This window comes from Emydura macquarii, unplaced genomic scaffold (genome assembly GCF_026122565.2).
Source record: "Emydura macquarii macquarii isolate MOO-44397 ecotype Brisbane River unplaced genomic scaffold, CSIRO-AGI_Emac_v2 contig_1045, whole genome shotgun sequence".
Classification (NCBI taxonomy): domain Eukaryota; kingdom Metazoa; phylum Chordata; order Testudines; family Chelidae; genus Emydura; species Emydura macquarii.
In genome coordinates, this window is record NW_027131182.1 from 7,110,810 (window position 1) to 7,131,807 (window position 20,998).

The 20,998-nt window shown below is 37.9% G+C and overlaps 1 protein-coding gene across 4 annotated transcripts in view; it reads left to right on the forward strand.

Moving 5' to 3' along the window:
* Positions 1-20,998, forward strand: part of DCC (DCC netrin 1 receptor) — a 653,315-nt gene that overhangs the window by 589,721 nt on the left and 42,596 nt on the right. For all 4 annotated transcript variants that reach the window (XM_067545413.1, XM_067545412.1, XM_067545415.1 and 1 more), the window contains 3 exons: positions 3,622-3,763; positions 6,756-6,866; positions 14,715-14,909. In XM_067545413.1, the coding sequence (XP_067401514.1) occupies positions 3,622-3,763; positions 6,756-6,866; positions 14,715-14,909 (448 nt within the window). The remainder of the gene's footprint in view (positions 1-3,621; positions 3,764-6,755; positions 6,867-14,714; positions 14,910-20,998) is intronic.

A 20,998-nucleotide genomic window follows, 5' to 3' on the forward strand; every position in this document is an offset into this window, starting at 1 on the left:
TTCTTCTTTTTCAACTTTATGCAAACTATATGTGTGTATGTATTCTGCAGAACAACTGTATAAATTCACTCCAGAGTCCTCTTATTTTAACTCTATTTCACCTCCCCACATTTTTGAAAGTTTTCAAGGCCTGGTTTTCTATCAAGGGCATGTGCAAATCAGATATGTATATGAACTCAAAACTGGCCAGTGTGGAAGCATAACTGACCTTTCTTGGGTGGGGTGCATTACCTGATTTGTGGATCTAGTTGGTGTAACTGTAAACACACTTTTGCATGTTCAATCGAACTTTTCTTTGAAAATTGTGACCTCATTATCCATTAGCATTGCAAAAAAAAAGAAGAAGAAGAAGAAGAAAAGCAGGAGCTGCAGCATATACACGACATGTATGCATCATTTATAAATAGGAGAATGAATGTTGGATGAAAGTTCAGGTCAATACCTATTTTATCTGAACACATTCACTTATAAGTCCTCAGTCGAACTAATGTGTACCATGCAATATAGTTTGCAATCATTAAAAGAGTAGGTCCTTTGAAGATGTCTCTAACCATTATGGTGGACAGTTATAATCTGTGCCGCTTGCTATGCGTGAGGTGGTGCCATGTCCATTGCTGTGTCCCTAGAAGTATAGGACGATATTTTCAGAATTGCAGAGTATTCGTAGCTCTGAATGAAGCCAATGAGATATGGTGCTGCTGGAGATGACCTAACTGAAGTACAGGCCAGTGGACACAGTCTAATTACAGTGGAATTATTGCAGTAATACACAGGTGGTGAAAAATCTTTTAAATGCATTATTAAAATTCCTTTGTGTCCATGCCTAAAAGACTCATAAAACAAGCTTGATAGCTGAATCTTTTTATGGTTTCTTTAGGAATCCTGGTAAAACAGAAGTGAAATATTTTCTTTCAGTAAATTGTCCCTTGTATAAAACATAAAGGATGAAAGTACGGGTAATTACTATTCTCTCTCAAACAGAGTGAAGGACAAGAGGCACTTCAGAGCCTTAGCCATTGATTTTTGAGAAGCAAGGGTCACATGTTAAGTACTATTGATAAAAAACATTGCTGCAGTGTCCCTGGAGACTGAGCTGAGGTGAAAGTGAACTGTTACCATAATGGTGATAGCCTTGGGTAGAGCTGTAAGGGACTGGGCCTTGTCTAGCTATAAAGTAATTTTATGCATTACACCTTGAATGTGAGATCAAACCCATTGCCCTAATGGGGCCAATTATTCAAAGGGTCTGTCATCACTATTGACTTCAAAGAGAAATAAGGATGCATGGGATCTTACAGACGTGTGCATCATCATGCAGAGTGCTCAGATGTATATGAGCTAAAATTCCTCATTTAAGCAAATGTTAACAGAATTACTGTTAACCTCCCAAAAGAATTCAGAAGCATTTTCTATGTTCTCCATTATGTCCGTGTTTATAGTATCTGTTTTCTCAGCAGTTGCATTTTCCCATAAACATACTACATGAAAGCAATTTTTACAGCCAGAGCTGCTAAATCCATTTTTTAAAAGACCATCATTGCTTGAATTGAAAAATGCAGTTTGTTTTACTGTATTGCTACATTACATCATTTAGCATTGAAAACCCCACTATTGATTTTGAATTGTATAATTGATTGGACCAATAAATCACTATTCAGTAAATGTGCAAAATGGATTTTTATATTGCAGTAATTAATTTGATATATGTCATAATTTATATTCGTGCATGGACGAAGCAGTTCAATAATGATAATAAATTGTATATGGTCAAAAACTATACACTGCCCCATAGATGACTCTTCCTTTTGTCCAAAAGCTTGTTGCATAGGTTCTATTAAAGACTGGATCCTGAGGTCTTGAACACCCTAATCTTCTGCTGATATTAATGGGAGTTAAAGGCACTCAGTACCTGACAGGACCAGAGTCTTACAAAGAGTTAATTCTCAGACGGTGGTCCTACGGAAGAGATACTGATGAACAACAAAAGCTCCCCTATTAGCTCAGATTTCACTTTTCAGCTGAAAATCATGCCTTTGGGGAGGTTCACTAGAAAGTGGAGATGAGCCATAGTATATGTTTGTGACACGATGTACCCCATGTACATCCTTATGGTGGGATTTGTGTATCATTCATGTTCACCCTGACAGTGTAACTGTGTATTGTCTGATGCAGAGTATGTCATGTAAGATGTTTTTGGAATGTTCAGGACATACTGAACATTATTGTTATGGTAGCATGTTTCCTGCAGTGTCATACATATGTACAGATATGAAACTCTGCTAGGTCATATCCCCAAATGTGTGTCTTACATGGCTTGAATAGATGCAGACAAACACAAAGTTGAAGGTACACGCCCCTCAGAGGCATGCATCCAGGAATAATGGACTGCCCTAAGCACCTTTGAGCACTTTAGCTAAGAGGGAAAAATCACACCCATTGCTGGACATGGACGATCACCTGACCCAGGGGTGTCAAGGAAATTTGTTAAAACAAAGAGGCATCTTTGTCTCAGGGCTCTCCCCTGGAATCTATCTTCCATCAAGGACTGGCACCTACTCCGGAGGGAGACGGGGGGGAGCGGCAGGGGACCTGGTTGCAAGAGGCTTCACAACCACCTGTGGGGGAGCTACCTTCACAGACTGAGAATCTACAGAAATATTAATCTTAGTTTAGGATGCAAGTTATCTTTTAGTTAATTGTGACCAACTCCTTGGCGCATTATTAATCTCTTGATTTATATTAATCTGACTTATATTCACTTAAAATCTTGCTGTAGTGAATAAACTTGTTTGTTTGTTTTATCTAAAATGGTGCATGTGGATTGAGTGTTTGCAGAGACCTCACTTAGACTGATAGAGCTGGCGTATATCAATTTCTTTGATAAAATGACAGACAAATGTAAATAAACTTGCAGGGTCCAATGTACAGCACTGAACCCTGCAAGACGGCAGTTCCCAGGGTTGCATCTGGGACTGGGGGTGTTTGCTGGGAATCTATCCAATGAGTGGCTGCCCAGAAGCACTCCTTCACTAGATCAGGGACCATGATTACTTGCAGGAAGCTAGGCGTGGGCTGACCCAAGAGTGGGTGGTTCACACTGCAAAGCGGGATAAATCGGGTACCAGGAGTGAGGAATTGGGGTGACACAGCTATACACCAGTCGAGATTGCAGGGGGAGAACTTCACAATGTTCACATATGAAGATGACAGCTGTAATATCCCAGAAGTAAAGAAAGGAGTTGAGACATCGTTTTGGCCTGTTGAAATGAAATGTTTCTGAAATGGAGACAGTTTTCCAGCCAGGGACCAGGCTATTTATTTCCCAAGCCTTCAACCATTCACATTGTTAATTTTGCCAGTTAATAGTTAGATTTATTGATATTGTTTTAATCTTTTCAAACCTATTTAGTGCCTGGTTTAAATTACATTTGTTTTGTTCTGAAGCTAATAATAATAATAAAAATTAATCAATGTTATTATAAAAAACAACCCTGACATCTATTATTTCTCCCTTCCCACCCCTCCAACACACTTTTGTTTACTTGTGATTCCATTTATTATGACTTCATTTCTCATCTTTCTTTGCAAAAATTTCAACATTAATATCTCCTGTTTTTACAGAGCATCAAAGTTAGTTGGCTACCTCCACCATCAGGCACACAAAATGGATTTATTTCCGGCTATAAAATCCGACACAGAAAGACTACCCGCAGGGGTGAGATAGAAACACTGGAGCCAAACAACCTCTGGTACTTGTTCACAGGTCAGTGTTCATGGTGTAGGCTGGCAAGATTTTGATGAATTAAAAGCTTTGGGAATGAAATAAATTTTCACTTCAAGGAAACATCGATTTCTTTGCTAGCAGGTGACATTTATTGGGCTGTATCGAAACTACTTTTATATTTTTGACTTTTGTTTTCTCGTTAATGCTTTCATCAGACATTTGTCTCCTGGATTTCATCACCTTAATGAATTTGAAAGCAAATTTCCCTCTGTTCAGCTTAAGCCTTGCTCAGTTTCTCAGATCACTGAGTCAACAACACATCCTTTCTCTTAGTACAATGACCTCTGCCACATATCTTTTTTCTCCATCTTTCTTCTTGTATTAGGAAAAGTCTCTCTTCCCAGTGTGAAGGGTCCAACACTACACTATTTAAAAAATATAATTGCCATGCTAATTGAGAGCAGCCAAATCAGTACTTTAAAAGTAACATTACATTAAACAAATAAAGAAACATTTCATTTGAGTCCATTTTAGAGGAGAATGCTGTCACAGGGCAACTGCACCTGTATTTCTCCTCAGTGGCTCAGCAAGAGCACCCACTGTCAGGCTTCCAGCTCCCTACCCATTGCCTTTCTTTGGTGGAGGCCCGCATCTCATTCCCTTCTGACCGGGGTATTTCAAGGCTGCACAGTTCCCTGCCTTCATTGTGTTGTTCCCAGCACAGACAGGCTGTCCAAGCACATCTGCTTGCTTTCTTTTCAGAGACGGTTAATAGATGTAATTGCTACAGTTATACGTTACTGCACAGTTCCTTCTGTGCAAGCCTATTTTATTCTTAAGGTAAAAGTGCTACAAATTAAAAACAGTCAAAGAACCTAACACATGCTAATAAGTTTACCAGGATTCACCCCAACCCTAACATGGATTCTGGCAGTATTCCTTCAAATCCCCACCCAAAGGGATTCCTTAGTGGTTACAAGTTCCACACAGCATCAGCTCAGAACAAACACACAGTCTTATGGACTTCAGTAGGTCCAGTGCTTCCAACTCTCCCCTAAGAAGTGGGCCCTCTGTGGACCAGGATCCTGTCTGTTTGCTGGATCAGGAAGAAGGCCCTGAGCCAGTTTAAAATCAGGCTATTCATCCAAACATCCCAGAGAATCCTGTTTGAACTAGCATATGCATAATTTTCCTGGAGGGGGGGTGGCTTCAAAAGGTTGATAATGAAGGAAGTACATTAGCATCTGCCTCCTTACTAGAGAAGGTACATCAATTCCACAATAACACATTCACAATTTCATTTTAATACAAATTGGTCCCTAAAAGTATTAGTCCTAACTCAGTAACATTTAACATATTTTCAGTATAGTTTATCTTAAAGTTCCATAAGGTTTGTCCAGGATATCACAGGATATTGTCAGACTGTCACAGGTATATTTTCATATTGCAAAAGCAATATGTGTATATTGTGAAAGAAGTTAAGTACCATAGGTGAAACCCAGGCTCTCCCCCTGAAGTAACCCCATTACCTTTACTTTAAAATAAAAAAGTATTGTTTGTCATATTTCTGTCTCAGGAAATCACAAAAGTATCTAAGGAACAAAAAATTATATTTACTTGGAAGAAATTATATTTGGAAAAAAAATACCAACTTTCTCTTGTCACAGAAAACCAAAAGTAGAAGATAGTTTTTACATAACTGAGACCTAATCATGCAACCTTCATTACATAAGCAGTTCTTACTCATGTAAATAGTCTCAAAGATAATGGGACTATTTCAGTAAGGGTTGCAGGACCAGTGACTTCTGGGTGCAGAGCAGGGTAGTTTTGGGGGAATAAAAATGTCATATTTATTGGAAAAAGATGAAATATTTCTGTGATAGGTGATTTCAAAATAAAAAATGGTGGCTGCTTAAAGACTTGGAGTGTTAGAAGTGTGCCTGGTGGTGATGGATTAGTGGCAATAGTGCAGGTGATGTAATCAAAGGTACATGATGAAGGGACTTTGTCACGTGACTCCATAATTTGTCCCACTGATATAATCACAGTCTATGATATATCCCTCTGAAAAATACGCACATGCATGCACACTGTACTATATATACTAATATAAATTTAATAGAGCTACTTCAATTTTGGAAAATTCAACATTGCTTGGGAAGAAAGACTATCCTTGAAGTCTTGACTGCTATTGTAAACTGAGACTCAAATGTAGGCATCCACGCAGGATAGAAGGATGGGTCCTGGCTGTCTCTGCAGGGTATCAATATGCAGAAGATATTCTGCATTTCAGAATATTAAGTTAGGGATTTTGTTTTGGGAAGGTAATGGAAACATATATTTAAATATGCAGGTTTAAAAACAAAACATCCTGTTAAAATAAAATATGTTTGATGAAGATGAACTGTACAGTTATTTTAAATGGATGACTTAAATATTCAGTTGTAGATACTTGTTACAATCCTCTATTTGGTGGGCAGGTGTTTTTGCAGGATAAAGAAGAAACTTGCAATAGCAAAGTAACTTAGAGTTACAAAAATTATTTTAAATAGCTGCTACCCAGTTTTATTGTAGGTTCCCCAATGACTGATATATTTCAATTGTTTTTAATTTTGATCATACTTTTAATTGCAAACATTTAGAGAAACATATTTTCTTTTACTTCATGGTCAGTATAGGCTAAAACAAATGATAAAACACTTTTAGGAGGTTTGGTGGCCAGATGGCTGCACCATATCCACATATGGTCAAGAATTAAGTCTATGAGCTAAACCGAATTGATACTAAGTAGCAACAGTAATAGAAAGTGTTTCTGTTGTAAATGAATATGTATATAGGAACGTATCCACTATTGCTATTCATGTAAATTAATATATTAATGCAGGCCTGTTCACCTACACAACTCAATATGGCAAAGAAGTTGGAATATTACTAGACAGTATGTAATTTTGCTCTTGTTCAATTGCAAACTTTGGAATCTTGATAAAACTTTTTTTTTCTTTCTATTTGGTTTAAATTGTGTTTTTAACAGGACTTGATAAAGGAAGCCAGTATAGTTTCCAGGTAGCTGCCATGACAGTCAATGGCACAGGACCCTCCTCAGACTGGTATACAGCAGAAACTCCAGAGAATGATCTTGATGGTAATTACATTTCTTTTCACAGACATTATCACTACATTCCTTCTAGTTTTTATCTGACAGGTGTCATTCTAATTGTTACCTAGAGCTTTAACCAGATGCTGTGCAGGTCTTGGGTTAGATTCCAATGATTATAGTCACTGGAGCGGTTGTCTGGGTGTTTTTGAGCAGAAGAGCTCAGTGATGACCCATTATTAAAATTGCCTGCCTGCTTTTCTGAACAAGCGAAGTGGAAGAGACAAGACAAGACAACTTAATTTTATTCCCCAGTTTACACTGGCACTATAAGAACTCTCTTTTTCAGTCTCACTCTTTTTTTTTTTTTTTTTTTTTTTTTTTTGCAGTTTTTGCTGCAGTTACAAAAAATATGCAACCGCAATCTTGGATAATAACCAACCAAATAGTTCTTACACAGTTTTCACTACTAATGTTTCTTAAGCTATGTCCCTGGTCTGATCACCAATAAAGAGTCAAAAATCTTTATTGTCATTATTAGCTATTAGAATTTCATTCCTGCATGTCATGACTATTTGAAAAAAAAAATAGTATGAAGTGACTCAATAACATCATGAATGATAAACATAATCAATCAGAAAAACACTTAAAATAATAGCAATGCATCTAACTCAACAAAATGTCTTGAAGATTATTGTCTTTGTGGTATTTATTTTCACATGGTTGGCAAAGAAGCTACATAATTAGTGAAAGATGATAAGCTACAGAATGCTGAAAAATATGGAATGTAAAAATGAGTCAGATATTGATATAAAAGAAAAAAATAAGTGAAAGCAAAGGGACAGATAAAATGATTGAGACTTTTGAAGAACTAAAAGAAGAAAGGGAAAGTAATGGAAACATCTGCCTACTTTCAAAGTAAATAAAGTGCAAGTAAAATGAAACTAAAAAGATACAGATGGAAACTGAGGTAAAACTATGGAGAATTGACAAGAAGCAAATATATAAGAGATGGAGATCAATAGAAAATATGAGGAAATCGAAAGAGAAAAAAACAAATCATGGTTCAAAAGCAAAATAAAGCCAAAAACATCTAAAAAAGAACAAAGGTAAAATGGATGAAAGAATAAACAGGCAATTAGTAAAAAGGCAACAAGAGATTGTCATGTTGCTTTTTTTTTTTTTTTTGGATTTAGTGTCTTTCCTCGTGATCTCACAATCAACCTGACCTACTTGGAGCATTTTTGCCTCTCCAGCATGTCCAAATCCATTTTTATGGAGGAGCAAGGAATGACTCTATCTGGCTTACTTGGCACCTAAAATATTGCACTCAATGCAACTGATTTCCAATGAATATTTTAAAGAGGTAATGATACTTTTGGAAGTGATGTGACCATACTGACTGGTCACAATATGCTATGGTATCTGGTGATATATGCTATCATTCTACTAACTACTATTTTGGGTGGATAGCACTTTCAGAAATGACAGATTACTCAAGATGAGAGCAGCTGGCCACTCATTCGGAGGTAGATCTTAGTAAGTAAAAAATAAATATATTCTAAACACCTCTCAAAATTTAATATCATGTTAAAAGAAAAAAAGCAGATACATTCCTTGGCTTAATTTATTTATTTAAAAAATGAAACACAATGCATTTCTTGGAACACATTTGTTTTTATTTGCATGTAATCCACATCAAAATATTATGATCTGTTTTCCTCCAACTATATATATATATATATATATATATATATATATATGCTAGCAGCGTAATCATAGGGGACATTCAGTGAAAATTAAAATGCTGATAATCAAATTAAACTGAAGACTTTTTTTCATTTGTAGTGAAACTGCAGCAATATGACACTTTGCTTTCACTGTGTTGCATAATATATTCACCACTGAGAGACTTTGATAAACTCAGGGGATAAATTTATTACTGTAGTTATGCAAAGTCCTGCAACCGTCAGCTAAATAGTAGAAATGCTGTTGCACAGATTGTTAACTGCAATTCCCTTTCTACTCTTATGGCTTATTCGGTTCCCCTTGCCTTCACTGTAGGTCTGCTTGGCATAAGCAACACAAAGATGAACAGTATCTTGGAGAACTACACTAACTCCCTATGGATATTCCTTTTAATTAGTGTGTTTTGTTAAAGTGATTAGAAATCCAAACATCACTGCTTATTCAAGGTTCCCTAGAAAGCTTCTGTGCCCTTACTGACAGCTGGGAAGTTCTAAAATATTTAATTTTGAGCCTCAAATTTTGTGCTTTAAAAAAAATGGAAGTTTAGTTTCCCCAAAGGATTTGATGTAAATAGCTTGAGCAAGGATGCAAGAGGCTCAAGTTTGCAAAGGTATCCTCCAGGAAAATGGGTTTAGGATTTTCAGTTTCTGCTTATTTCATTGAACAGATGGAAGCTATCATACATATTAGTGTAACGCCCCTCTCCACGCTCTTTCCTTCTTTAATGCCAATCTGCGTATAGGTTTTGATGGACAAGCCTGGGTTCTTATGGATCTCGCCACCCGCTCAGTAGGGTGTATCTGCTTTATTTTTCTCCCCTATGAATTTAATTGGCGGTGCCTCCTCTCCCTTCGCTCCTTCCTGGCAGGGTCACCAGAGCAGCTTGGGATGAAAATTCTAACCACAGGATAACTCCCACTTACTTGCCTGATAGTTGGAGACTCCCAAGGAATAACACGCACACGTACAATATATTCAGAGAGAAATATAACATAACAGGGTAAAACATGCTTTTTAGGATCTCCTGGCGCATGACCTGATGTAGCAATTGTAAAATTAGTGTCCCGTTGGTACGCGTACTTTGTTGGAGCCCTTGATGACCTGTGACGATAATCTCTTCTGGGCAGTGGTTTAGGAGTGTGGCTGACTGGGTTCAGTGCAGTCCAAAAGGCTCACAATTAGGATAAGGTGGTCAGTCCCTCTGCAGGGACTTAGGCAGCAGATTACCAAAGATCTCAGGCAGCAGATTATTAAAATCCCCAAAATCCTTATTCCCTGGTTTGAGGATACCGGTCAGGGAATAGGGGTTCCCCCAAACAATTTCCCTGACTAACTAACTAAAAGACAGTGCACTCACATGCTCCAGGAATGATCCTTAGGTTCAGAGATGACTCTGGACTCCTTAGTCACTGCAAAAGGGCTGGTCTCTGCTGGCAGGCATCCTCTGCATGCAGGCATCAGGCTGCTTCTGGTCCCAGGATTTCCCCTCAACACCAAGGGGTGCAGGGCTCAAGGTGCAGATTACAAAATTACACCACAAATCCAAACTTCAGTCGCCCGGCCCAGCACACACACGGCAAGCTGCAGCCTTAGACTAGCAGCCAGAGCAAAGCTTGCCATGTGGTGCCTCTCCCACCTAGGAGCTGGAAGGCTTACTCAGCCTACTGGGGGAACTGTTCCCAACAACACTCTACAAATTGGGAGACACCTTGGGCGGGAAGGGCTCAAGCTGAGGGATCTTGCTTTCCAGTCCCCAGAGGCCAGTTCTCAGGGGGAACCCTGCATGCAGGCCTGGGTTTACCAGCTCCCGCATGGCCAGTCCTGCCCCTTTCTCCTCTGGCTCCAGACTGCCCCCAAAATGGTCTCTCCCCTCTCCTGAGCTCCCTGGGGGGGGGGGGGGGATCTTCATCCCCATTGGTTGCTGATCAGACTCTGAGTCTGCCTTGACTCCCCCTCCCTGAGCTACCAACATACAGAGTCCCAGGAATCTAGGTAATCTCCGTGGGGGATACATTAGTGGTACAGTTTAACTTCAGCTCTAAATTAGTGTTTAAAAGCAAGACATGCTAAACTTGTATTACAGTGTAGTTTCTTCTGAAAATGAATTGTGGGACTGCAGAAAGAAAATGGAAATAATGTATAAACTAGCCTTAATTAAACTGTAAAATATATAACTATGAATTCCAGAGAACCTTCTACCGCAATTGCTAAAGTGACCCCAAAGTATAAATAACTTCCTCAGTGTTGTCAATTAGCCTGAGGAATTAGGGACTTTTAAACATATGACATTTCCTGAATGAAAGACATGTGCTTGGCCCATTACCTAAAAGCAAAGTCATTGGTTAAGGATGAAATAAAGAAGACACCCAAGAGATGCTGATTGACTTCAATAGCTTCCATCCTGCTGGTAGGACCCTGATACCCATTCCCCATTTGAGGGTTAAGGGGTGCTGTGAAGGAGGGAGAGTTGACTCCTAGCCATACCAGTCATAAGAGCGCCAACACCTTTTTTCTGCTTATTTAAAGTGTGCCTCTGCTCCTTTAGTTCCTTTACTCATCCATTTTTTATCAGATCCATGTCCATTCCCAATGGAATACCTGCACTGGACATAATGACTTGTGACATTGTAGCTTAACTTCCCTTTCCTACCCCAATAGGACCCCAATCCGCTGCAGGGATGGCGATAAACCCATCTCGCCTAGGCCAATTTGGCAGTGAGGGAAAATTCCTTCCTAATCCGCCAAGAAAAGAGGCAACTAGTGTAATGCCCACAGGGGATCATGTACTTTAACTCCTTCCATGGGCAAGAGAGAGCTGCTTGTCTGATCTGGGTTAAGGAGGGCTTTTCCAGAATTTCCCTGCATATAAATACTCCCCATGTCTTCCGGCCAGCTGGGGAGGGAAGGAGCAGCATCCCTCCAAACTTAATCTACCTATTCTGGATGCACGGTTTTCCTGCTTGGCACTTGGGAAAGATAATCCACAGGACGAGGAGCCTTAAAAAGGCAATGGCCTCTTTTCCACCAGCCTCCATACAAGCCCCATTCCTGCAGTTAAAGGGGGGACAATTCATCTCCATCCAGCTGGACAAAAGACCCCACCGCTTAATGCACAGTGAAGACATTAGGACTTTTTTCACTTTATTAATTGAATTTTTACAAAATTGACACAATTTTATGAAGGATTTGGTTTTAACTGCATTTTCCCATGGAAAATTGTTCCCTTTGAGTTTTTCTGACCAGTTCTAGTAAAAAGATAGATATTAAAATAAAGCAGTAAAGATCAAAGAGAACAGTGGTGAACTAGGAAGTATGCTCGCCTGGCACAAATCATCACAGCTCCATGGAAGCCAATCGAACTACACCAATTCACACCACCTTGGAATTTGGCCCAAAGTAAAGGCAGATCGTAATCATGTAAGGCGAAGTATTTTGGAGCGTTTCCGTCATGTGACCCAAAGAAATAATAGCAATGTGATGAAATTGTTTAATCACAAAAAGAAACTGTGGGTCTGCTCAGTACAAAGGCAAAACATTTCTGAGTTATGTAGCTAGATGAGGAGTATGGATAGATTGTTTCATGTACTCCAGGGTAGAAAAATATCAGATAATAAGGCTAAGAACAAAATGGTAAGAAAAGGGATTATGTTCTGTATCATTTCCAATCATAATTAGGTCCACTATCAGCCATGGAAATTCCACAGTCTGGCAAATTAAGGTATCTTGTTGGAGTCTTAGTATTTACAATGTTTTTTGCAGAATCTGAGTGATGTGACATTTCTGTTTCTCCTGGTTATGAACAAAACCTTCAAACATAAACTAATTCATTTTGTCTCCCTGAGTCTGCCAACAGAAAACAAGCACTCCCCAGAGTGTATTGTTAACTCTAAGATCTTAGCTCTATTCAGAAAGATTTGAGTTAACCACATCTGCAGTTCTCCTAAACCTTTATGCCAAGAATAAGTAACAATGTAAAGGGAGTAGGACAGGTGGTAGATTTAAGTTAGAATTGCACATAAAACAGAAAAACATCGGTTGCTTTGACAAGAAGGAATTTATGTTGAATGGTTTTCTATATTGAGCAATTACTGTAAGAAATAAACTTCCAAGGGCAAGTATATGAATGGTTAGTATAAACAGTTTTAAAGGAAACTAATCAAGTATATGATAGAAACATACATTATATGGTGAAAAAATTTCTTAAAACACTGAAGGGAGTGAGAGGATCTTGAGCATTATGGCTTTTTTCGACTTTTTCTGTTTCTAAAATGCATTCTGTCCCTGAAATGCCCTATATTCATAAAACCTATATATAGACAAATAGTCCAAAATGGTTTAATTCACTCTAGGTTCATTTTTAGCGCTGTGTTTCACAAGATGGGTAAATTCATTGTAGTCTGGCTTTTGCTACTGAGACAACAGTGGCACTGCTGTTTAAAATTGTATGATACATATCTTTGAATTCCTTCATATGAACAGTTCAGCATAACAGAATAAAATAGTTTGAACCCAACAGCTACCTAGGGACGTCTATGCTGGTGTTAAAATCTCTATGTATTGTATAAATGAGATGTAAAGATTATTGCTTGACACCAATCTTTTTGAATGTTCTGATTTTATCAACTGCCCTGAGATTTACTACTTCTACCGGGTGCAAGGAATCAAGTATCGTCTTGTTCTACGACTTCTTATTACAAGGTGCTAAACTGCTACTATATGTCTGATTCATGTAAGAAACACATATGTAATTTTAAAAATCATCAGTATTCAAAGACAGAGTCATTCAAGTAACTTTAGATTTTACACTGAAGCAAAGTTTGGAGGTCAGAAAGAGATGAATGACAATTGCATTTGATTTGCAGTGGCACCACTGGTGTAATCTGGTTTTATCATTAGCTATTCTTCAATGCATTTCCTTCATTCTTAAAGTTAAGACCATGCATAGCAACTTTAAGAAACTAAGTGCAAAGAACTTTTAAAACTTGTATGTCAGACTGATAATGTATTAACCAGATTCAATAGTTCTCCAAAAGACTTTTAAATGTGTTAAACAGAATTCATTTCAAAACACATAAAATATCAAGGTCAACATTGTATGTACCATGTGTGATAGTAGGACTGAAAAGTATTAATTCCATCTTTTTTATTGTCTTTTCCAAGGTTTGTAGTGGGAATGCTTCACAATCTCAAAATGCCTTTGTTGGAGTTTATACCAGCATTTTGTATCAAATCTCCCACCCCCCAGGTATATGCCTATTATATTACAGGCCTCTTCACTGGGGAAAAATAGTAGCTTGTCTCTTTCTGCTCTCAAAAAGACAAGTTACTGTGCTGCTCTTCTAAAGAGACTTGTGATATGGTAGCTACCATACACTCCCACAAAAGGCATTCATCTATTCTTTAAAGTAAAAATGTGTTCACTGAAGACAAAGTGTGCTATCTAGCCATCAAGTCATTAAGTACTACATAAGAAATGATTACACCTTGAGAGAACCTGTACAAAAGATATCATTGTATTATTTCATTTTATTATCTGAGTGCTGTTGTATTATTCAGAGCAGCCTCCAAGCCAAGATAGGTATGTCCAAGAAAGTTAAAGCTTGCTCATAATTAACATTACAGTTTTCACAGGCATGAGTAAGGTTATTGCCAGAAAATACTATTATATCACTTACAAAGTCAACCAGTTCATTAAATACTGTAGTTAAACTACTGGCCCACAATAAGTCATGTAGTTGATTTCGGCATCTTATTTTACTTGCAAATATACAGGAAGACTTCAATATTTTTATGGGAAATTTTCTATCCATTCCAAACATTTCCATTTCTCACTTTCCTGCATAATTTCAGACCTGCCTTATATTCATACACTAAAGATGGGATAAACAAGGAGATGTTCTATTTAAAAAAAAAACAAAAAGGAAAAGTTGTTCTTATATGTTGAAGAAGCTGTTCAATGTGCTTGTTGCTGAAGAATGTGATTCAAAACAAGGATGAGTATTCAGAAGGCAAACTGCATGTAGACTATGTATGTAACTGGGATTCCTGGTTACTTTCCTATAACATATTTCTTAATCTAAACTCTGCCTTTGTGAATTGTAAAACTCAGTAAGCAGGATATTAATGGATCCTTTCTTTGCATCCCAGAATCTCAAGTTCCCGATCAACCAAGCTCTCTTCATGTCAGGCCATTGACAACCAGTATCGTCATGAGTTGGACTCCACCACTGAATCCAAACATTGTTGTACGTGGATACATCATTGGCTATGGAGTGGGCAGCCCATATGCTGAGACAGTGCGAGTAGACAGCAAACAGCGCTATTATTCCATTGAAAATTTGGGTAGGTAGCTCTTTGTTCTTTAACGATTTTTTTAAAAAAAAGTTCCTTCTAGAGTTTACTCATTTTGGGGACTTTTTCTGAGCTATCACTAAGACCCGATGTACAAATCAAATGTGTAGCCACTTAGTGACAGGGTTTGGCATAGTATGGTTTGTGCCAACACATGCAATGGTTAATATTCAGCTACCAACAGCAGAGGCTACCCAGATTTCACTCCTGCTATTGGCGTAGACTGGCACTTGGTTGTCTTCGTGTAACCAGGTGGTAACACTATAATTCTTCAGCCTGGATGTCAATAAAGGTGTTACAACCAGGTTACTAGAATAAAGTTGTATTTATAGTGTAGGTGGAACCTTAGTTACATGACATGAAATAATGTTGGAAACAAAAATCAGTAATAATAGATCTTATTTCATTACAATTTTTATTCTAATGAGCACATACACACTATCTTAATGAAGTTATTGTTATTCACCTTTTGCTTGGCCTTTAGAAAACTATGAGATACAGCAATAATAGTGGTGGGAAAAGAGGAAATAAAAGTGGTTTGTCATCATGGAGCTTAGAACAAATAATTCATCTACTAAATTGAGATAATGCAATTATTTGTTCATCACCGATTGGTTGAAATTTTTTTTGTCCTTGATCATATGCTGAAAACTATAATAGCCAGATCAGGCAGGATCAAGTTTTCTTAATCAAGTGACCATGTCATGCAGTAGACCTTCTTTAACTGATAATCCAATGGAAAGCTCTTTGAGCTGAAGATAACTCCAAAATATCATCAGCATTTTATATTCCTGGTTGCAACTTTGGTTGCATATCAGCTTGGCTCCTTCACATCATTGCAAATCTAAATATTAATAAACACTTCACCAGCTGGATGTGCCCCCTCCTGCATTCCCCCCCCCCCACCCGTTTTCCAGAGAACAGGAGCTGGAAATGCTATTCCCTGAGCTGGCCCAAATGTTTGAATTTAATGGCAACCATAAAACTCATATTTTGTATCTGTCACAATGGTGTAAGAAGATATTCTGTTTTCCCATTATTCATTGCACACTGTCTCTGACAGTTCATCTTGATGCTAGCCATAGTATGTTGGGAGTTGGGTACTTTGCAGATGAAGTACTGGTATTCGAGCATTGGGAAAGTGGTTTGAATGAAGTCTTGAAAAATAATCAGTTTTCTTTGTTTTTCTTCTATAGCATTTTTCTTTCAAGGATATTATTTCTTCTTTATTATTGTTGTTTAACATTTGTATGTGATGATCTAGGCATGCTCAAATGCTGTACTAATATGAAGTCTCCTAATGCACCTGTGTGTTAGGGCTGGTCACAAAGGTTAAATGACTTGTTAGAATTTATACAGATAGTCATTGTGATAACTGAGAAAGGAATGTAGCACTTTTTGTCTTTCAGTCATCTTCTCTGATCACTGGATATGCTATTTTTTTGGTAATAGCATCTGGTAGTATAAGAAATCACACACGATTCAAAACTATGGTTCCCTGTTCTCAGGAGAAGCCTGAGTGACTTGTGCTACTGTACAGATAAAATCTTCCTTCATACATAGGAGGACTTTTTTTGGGGGGGGTCACAATAAAGGGCAATGTGAAGAAATTGCTTACTGTGACTTTCCCAGGTAGTTTCTCTGTGGCTATTAGGGCATTTCCAGTTTTTAGTAAATTGGCTTGGCTAAGTCATTTTGCAGAATTAGAAATTATATTAGCTAGATATATATTAACTAGATACAGCCATAATTCAAAAAGCTTCCATAAGGAAACATATATCCAAAACATATACCATATACCATAAGGAAACATATATCCAAAATCCAGAGTGTTTTAAATCCTTAATTACTTAATCACAAAATACACAGTGCTAGATGTCACTGTAGTTTTCCCATTCTCAACACCATTATGATAAAAGAGCTGGGTATTTTTTTTTCTGGACACCTCAGTAACTCAGATGAACTGCACTGAACTCAGTTTAATATATTACATGTCCCTCAAATTCATAATTTTCAGAGTTTCTCAAAATTGCGCCATTGAAGGTACTTGCAGGGAACTACATGTAAGTGCTGCCACACAAGTCCAAAAACTCGAAGGGTCATGTAGATAAAGGCAGACTTGAAAGTGTTTTGATGGAGATTAAAGTTATTATGCAAAATGTAAAGAGGTCTGAATGGGCCATCAAAGAAGGTTAGTGGAACATAAGGATAAAAGTGATTACTAATGATTGTATAGGTGTAACCACTAATGATTCAAGTGAAATTAAACATTTTTCTAGATCCCAAAATGGATTTATATTCCTCCAAATGTAATCATCCTACTTTAAATTGTTTAATAACTTTAATGAGATTGAATTGAAGTCTCTCACCACCACTGACCCAAGATATTAGAAACAGAAATTATATTAACAGAGTTACATAAGTCAATATGTTCTTTGAACTCTGGCAAGGCCCCAGGAGAAGATGGTTATAAAGTTTTTAATGAACACCTATCCCTAGGGATAATCTAACTAGCATCTGAAGAAATGCCTCATAACATGACTTCTTGTGACTTCAATTATTCTAATCTATTTTAGTTCCAGAAATGACTCTACAACTTCTACCAAAATACAAGGAAACTATTTAGAGGTGTACAAATATTTAGTTACAAATACAAATAACTTATTCACTGAATTTAGTCTCTTCTTTTTTTTTTTTTTTTTATTTGCTGAACATTCTTTAGCAGATCAAGATTTCATCAGTATTCAAATTTATTGGACAAGTGCTTTTTTGAATGTTTATGCTCTGGTTTGATCGCATATATTCAAAATGTACGCAGGGTTATTTAATTGTGATTGTCCAAATACATCACATGCATTTGTTCCCTAATTGGCTGAGGGATACAAACACTTAGAATGTAAATCCTGGCATGAGTACTTTTTTAAAGTTAATTTCTGTGAATACTCAATTTCTCTGAATACTCATGTGTACAACTTTGAAAATCATTTTCTGTGAACAACTGTGCTAATTAAATTCAGCTGCTCAAATGTTCACAAAAAATGAACCCTGAAGGGATGCAACCAAGAGCACAGAGAAAGCTTTTAAAAATTAGAACGAACAGCTGCCAACATTTCTTACGTTATTCACCTAACTCTATTAGATACCATTACAAGGAAATTACTACAAAACAATTAGACCTGATTATTTTCCTAACAGAAATATTGTTTTCAAGTATGTATGGATCACAATACATTTACAGACAGAAAGGAAAAAAAATATTTTTCCTAGGCATTATATGGACTCATACCAACTATTGTAAAATGGCCCACAACTCATTCATATTAAGTGCATGTGTCTTCTATTATCATCAATATGCAATATGATAATCAAATCTGATGCCTAAAATAAATGGTGAAACTTCCCTTTGTGCTCCAAAGAACAAATTCCTACTACCCCATTCAACACTCATGACCTTCACAGACCATCTCTCCTACACTCCACCCACTCCACTGTCTTCTTCCATCCCTCTCAGTTCCAGGTCCAGTCACCTTGACCCGAAAAGATGTCTCCAACTCCTCATTCCACAAACATCACATTTGTTGCCTTCTTACTCTACTGGTGCATCACCTCTTACCAACTCACAGTCCAGCTTTGACTTCTGCTCCCCTCCTTCCTCTCCTGCCCAACTCCACAAACCCTCATGCTGTCCTCCAGACATTCAATAGGAGGCAGACCCTTGAGAAGTCGTAATACTGACAATATAGATGATAGTGAGCAGAACATTAGATATAATTTTGCAGTGTAATATGATAGTTGTAATTACAGATTTATTTTGGGCTGCATCTACATAGATGTACATCACAGGAGAGGGAAAGGGACTTTGATGGTCCCTTTCTGTGGCCATGTTTCTGCCAGATCACGTTTCTGCCAGATCTGCCAGTTTCTGAGAAGTGAAGGGTACTTACCCCATCTCAGGATGGGTCTTAATCAGCTTGGACCTGGAATACCATGTTCGGTTCTGGGCACCTTGGACTAAAGAGACACTGACAAATTGGGGAAAGGCAACAAAAATGATCATATAGCCCAGGGGTTTTGAGGGATTTACAAGACAAGAATGGAGTTAAATATGTAGTTTAGCTAAACATAAATAAGTGGGCAACATGATACCAGTAACAATCTACAGGTATCTTAAATGTTGAAACCCTGTACAGGGAAAGGAATTATTTAACATAACGAAAGGATATTATCCCATAACTAGGGGTAAGAGAATACAGTTGAGAAAGGGAAAAATTAGGTGAATATCAGGATAAAGCTTCCTGAATATGAGAACTATTAGACAGTGGTTCTCAAAAGGGGTACATGTACCACTGGGGGTACTCAGAGGTCTTTCAGGGGGTATATCAACTCATCTAGATCAGTGTTTTTCAACCTGGGGGTTGCAGCCCCCAGTGGGGTCACAGGATGAATTTAGGGGGGTCGCAAGTGCAAAGTCATCATTAGGGGATGGCAAACAGTGAACTGTCTGGGGCCCCATGCCACAGGGACCCCACGAAGCTAAGTTATATGCTTCAGCCCCGCTGCTGGGGGCTCAGGCTTCAGACATGGCTCACAAGTAAAAAACAGGCTCAAGCATCACACTGAAATGTAAGTACAATATTTATATTCCAAACAATTTATTTTATAGTTCTATAGTAAAAATGGGAAAGTCAGCAATTTCTCAGTACTAGTGTGCTGTGACACTTTTGTATTTTTATGTCTGATTGTGTAAGCAAGTAGTTTTTAAGTGAGATGAAACTTGGGGTATAGAATACAAATCAGACTCCTGACACAGCTACGATAGTCTGGGAAGGTTGAGAACCACTGATATTAGAGATGTCTCCCAATAGAAGTGTTGAAAAGCCCTATCTCTTGGCACAATTCAAACTAGCCTATACCGTGTCTTGTGTGCAATGGAGAATGATCCCGCACTACAGGATTCTGCATATGGTGATGGTGACCCAGTTAGCATGTTCTGTAAGTCCAGGATCCAGTAAAACATCAAAATGGTTATCTGTGCAGAACCCATATTTACACATTCAAATCAAATAGAGAATCTTCATGCCCAAATGCATATTTTCGTGTACATATATGAGCTTAAGTTAGGAGCCATTTTTCATAATTTGACCTATGGTCCCAAATTATGAATATCAACACTTCAATCAGATTTTTTAAAAGGTAATTTATTAGCATATTTAATCTCTCTCATCCTCCTTTTTCATTCCTTAGTCCCGATCCTATTATTTGGTTTGGCCCTTTTTACTATTCTGGTGGTGCAAATGAGCTGGAAGACCAGGGATATTCCCAACAAAGGATTTCTCCAGGTAGGCATGCGGGAGTCCCCCAGCTAGTATACAGCACTACCAGCCACTATAGATTAAAGCAGCTATAATGGGATCACTGTAAATCCAGCCCCAGAATTGGGGAGCTTCAGGCCTCCCATTTTAGTGGACAACAGTTGCAACTGGAAAACTAGGGCTTCATTTTAGGGCTCAAACTTAATATTTCTGTGACCTCTCTATGATTGAAATGCATCGTAGTGTTTGTTTTTGTTTGTTTATGCTTTGGGTGTTATTTTCAAATATGCTAAATATTTAATTGAGTATAATTTGGATTCTAGAGCAATATATTTGTTCATTAATGAGCAATCAGATTTGCCTGACTTGATTGGCCTTGAACAAATCCATGCTGACTCACTTCTGTGGCAAATGCTTTGAAACTTGAGTACCAAAACTAGCAACCTAAATCCATGTTTGGAGATAATTTAATTAATAGAAATAACATTATAAGATCACTTTTGTGGGCCGCAGGGAAGTGACTTTTAAGAGCTTCTTAAATGACAAAAATGCATTGCCTTTGTGAACAGGGACAGCCGGGACATCTGAGGGGAGAATGGGAAAGATCTTGGATATGGGAGTGAGAGAAGGATATGGGAGTGAGTGACTGGAGCAGCAAGACTGGTCTCATTAAGACACATATGGGCTGAATTCAGATGGGTTGATCATCAACAATGCCAGTTAAAATCCATGGAGTCTGTAGAAGCTCAGCCCATCTGAAAACCAGGC